This window comes from Trypanosoma equiperdum (genome assembly GCF_001457755.1).
Source record: "Trypanosoma equiperdum strain OVI genome assembly, contig: ctg_1763, whole genome shotgun sequence".
NCBI classification, from domain to species: domain Eukaryota; phylum Euglenozoa; class Kinetoplastea; order Trypanosomatida; family Trypanosomatidae; genus Trypanosoma; species Trypanosoma equiperdum.
Window position 1 is genome coordinate 2,207 of NW_027123797.1, and position 2,349 is coordinate 4,555.

The following is a 2,349-nucleotide window of genomic DNA, read 5'->3' on the forward strand; positions in this document are numbered from 1 at the left end:
GAGCGATTATGAGAATTCATTCGATCGTGTCCTATTTTTTTTCTATTAAGCTGAGCAGCGGCGGCTCAATACTTTCTCTTCTTATTCGCTCCTCGATCATTCGAGGCGTTTTTGTGAATTTTTGTTCTCGGAAGGTTTTAACACAGCGAGAAGAATGGTACTTATAGTGTTGTTATAATTATATGTGCATATCGGTGGGAGAATGTTCTTACATTTGTTTGGTTTCTGCAACTCTACTGGAATGGGTGACTCACGCATCTTAAGTATTTGTCTCTCCATTTATCTGGCAGATTCAGAAAAAAAAATTGTATCACCGTTGGTTCATATACAAAAGCCAATTATTTTCTGAGATTCAGCGTGAAAGCATTGGTCTACTTCCCACCTTCTTTCGTCTGTAAACGATTAATTTTCTTGTAGAATTTTGCCTAATTTTTGTGTAACGGTAACAAAAAAAGGAAGGCTATGCTCAAAAATAAAACAGTCCTGTTGTTGATACTAGAAGCATTTGTGTCCAGTGTTGTCTTCCCGGTAAACGCAGGTGTGCAAGTTGTATTCGAAAAACAACCGCTGGAACGGGAATTTGGTTACCGTCCCCAAGCACAGCAATTACCACGAGGATCCCTAGCTACAAACGCTGGAGGAGGATCGAAAGGAGGGCCTTTGACTGGTATGAAACTAGATGTTAAAGCAGTTAAAGGGAAAGGTACTGGAGGTAAAGTGAAACCTGAATCAGTCATACTTGAGAATAGGAATAAAAGTGTAGCTGAAGTCTTGCAGCCGGGGAGGGAGTATACACCCGCGCCTCTTAACAGCAGGCAACACGCAAATAGGGATGCAAAGGAATCGGAGGCTACAAAAAAAGGAGGTGGAAATGGTGATGACAAAAAAGGGAGGAAGGAAGGAGCGTTGGGGACACAAGGAACACAGCACGACGAAAAGCATGTAGCACAGCCGCGGCCACACGGCGTGGTTTTGGAGCCTAAGCCGAGAAGCACGCAGGGAGTGGAAGGTGAAGACGAACATCCAGTCAGGAAGGAAACAGAGATTTCACGGTGGCAAGAAACACAGCGCGACGAGAAGCATGAGTCGCGACCGCAACCACAGAGTGTAGTGTCGGTGACTGCGGAAGTAAATGCCTTAGGAATGAAGGCAAGACAAGTGGGTGAGCAAAGGTCCGAAGAGGGCAGTTCACAAAGGGAAGAAAGCGCAACGTACAAAGTGCATACGGTGATACTGTCCACAGTATTAAACTTTCTGTTCTCGTGACACTTATTTCAAACGCGTGCAAGAGTGCACATATGTCGAATAAAACTAGCAAAGCACAACACAAAAGTTAAAATGAAGAAAAAATTACTAGCGCACAACTTCTTTAACAAGTAACGTCTATGGAGAGTTATAACTACATATTGTATGATGGAGAGGGAGAAAAACAGCAACTCAGTTTAATCGAAGGTAATATGTAAAAGAAAAAGCTGAGAAGTGTAAAAGAGGGAAAATTAACTAAAGTCATGAAATACGTAAGGAAGAAACGCCGCAATTGTGAAGCAATAATCGGTGAGCAGCATCAAAAAAAGTTGATGATGAAGCAAGTCAGCTTGCATTCAACATGTTTGAAGAAATTATAACGCCTAATTTTTAATCTTTAAAAAAAAGTTATAGTGATCACAGACACTGGAAACATGTTACAAAGAGGACGAATACAGAATTAAGACAAAGCTGAGTTTAATCAGAAAGTTAAAGCATGAGAGGAAACTGAATTTTTGATGTTCAAGTTTCAAACTGTATTGGTAATCTTAAGGTATTTTTTAAAATCTTGTGTGGATAAGAAATAAGTACATAAATAATTGAAGCGGTGATTGCTTACTGCGTGTACTCGCTGCGTAGGGTGCATGTGTGTAAGGGACTTAAATTAATCGTAAATAACAGAAACAGGTGAATGTAAAGGAGGGGATGGTTAAAGCAACATTTGAAAGGTGAATGATTAATTAACGAAAGTAACATAAAAAAAAGGAATCCCTGGTGTGTTTGTGTGTGTGTGTGTGTGTGTGTGCCTTTGCTTTGGTTATTACTATTATTATTATTATTCTTTGCAAGCGTATAACTGAAGCCCATTTAATTAAACCAGGAGCTTTTAGTCTATGAAAACTGTGAATACTCTCATGGTTTTAAGCGGGGAGCATGTTAACGACAATAATGATGCGACTGAATAAGGAAAACATCTTGGTAAATATCCTATGAACTGTTATGTCTGTTCTAATTAATAGCTTTGTATATGTATTTCAGCAATGCCTGGTTGTAATAGAGGTCAGAAGTTCGATATTTTTCCCCTTTGTTGTGCAGCTTTAAATC

At 39.7% G+C, this 2,349-nt stretch overlaps 1 protein-coding gene across 1 annotated transcript; it reads left to right on the forward strand.

Moving 5' to 3' along the window:
• Window positions 1-462: 462 nt before the first annotated feature.
• Window positions 463-1,266, forward strand: TEOVI_000668900 (uncharacterized protein; the record flags this gene model as incomplete). Its single annotated transcript, XM_067223065.1, has 1 exon — window positions 463-1,266. The coding sequence occupies one exon, from the start codon at window positions 463-465 to the stop codon at window positions 1,264-1,266; it is 804 nt and encodes a 267-aa protein (XP_067079166.1).
• Window positions 1,267-2,349: the final 1,083 nt, after the last annotated feature.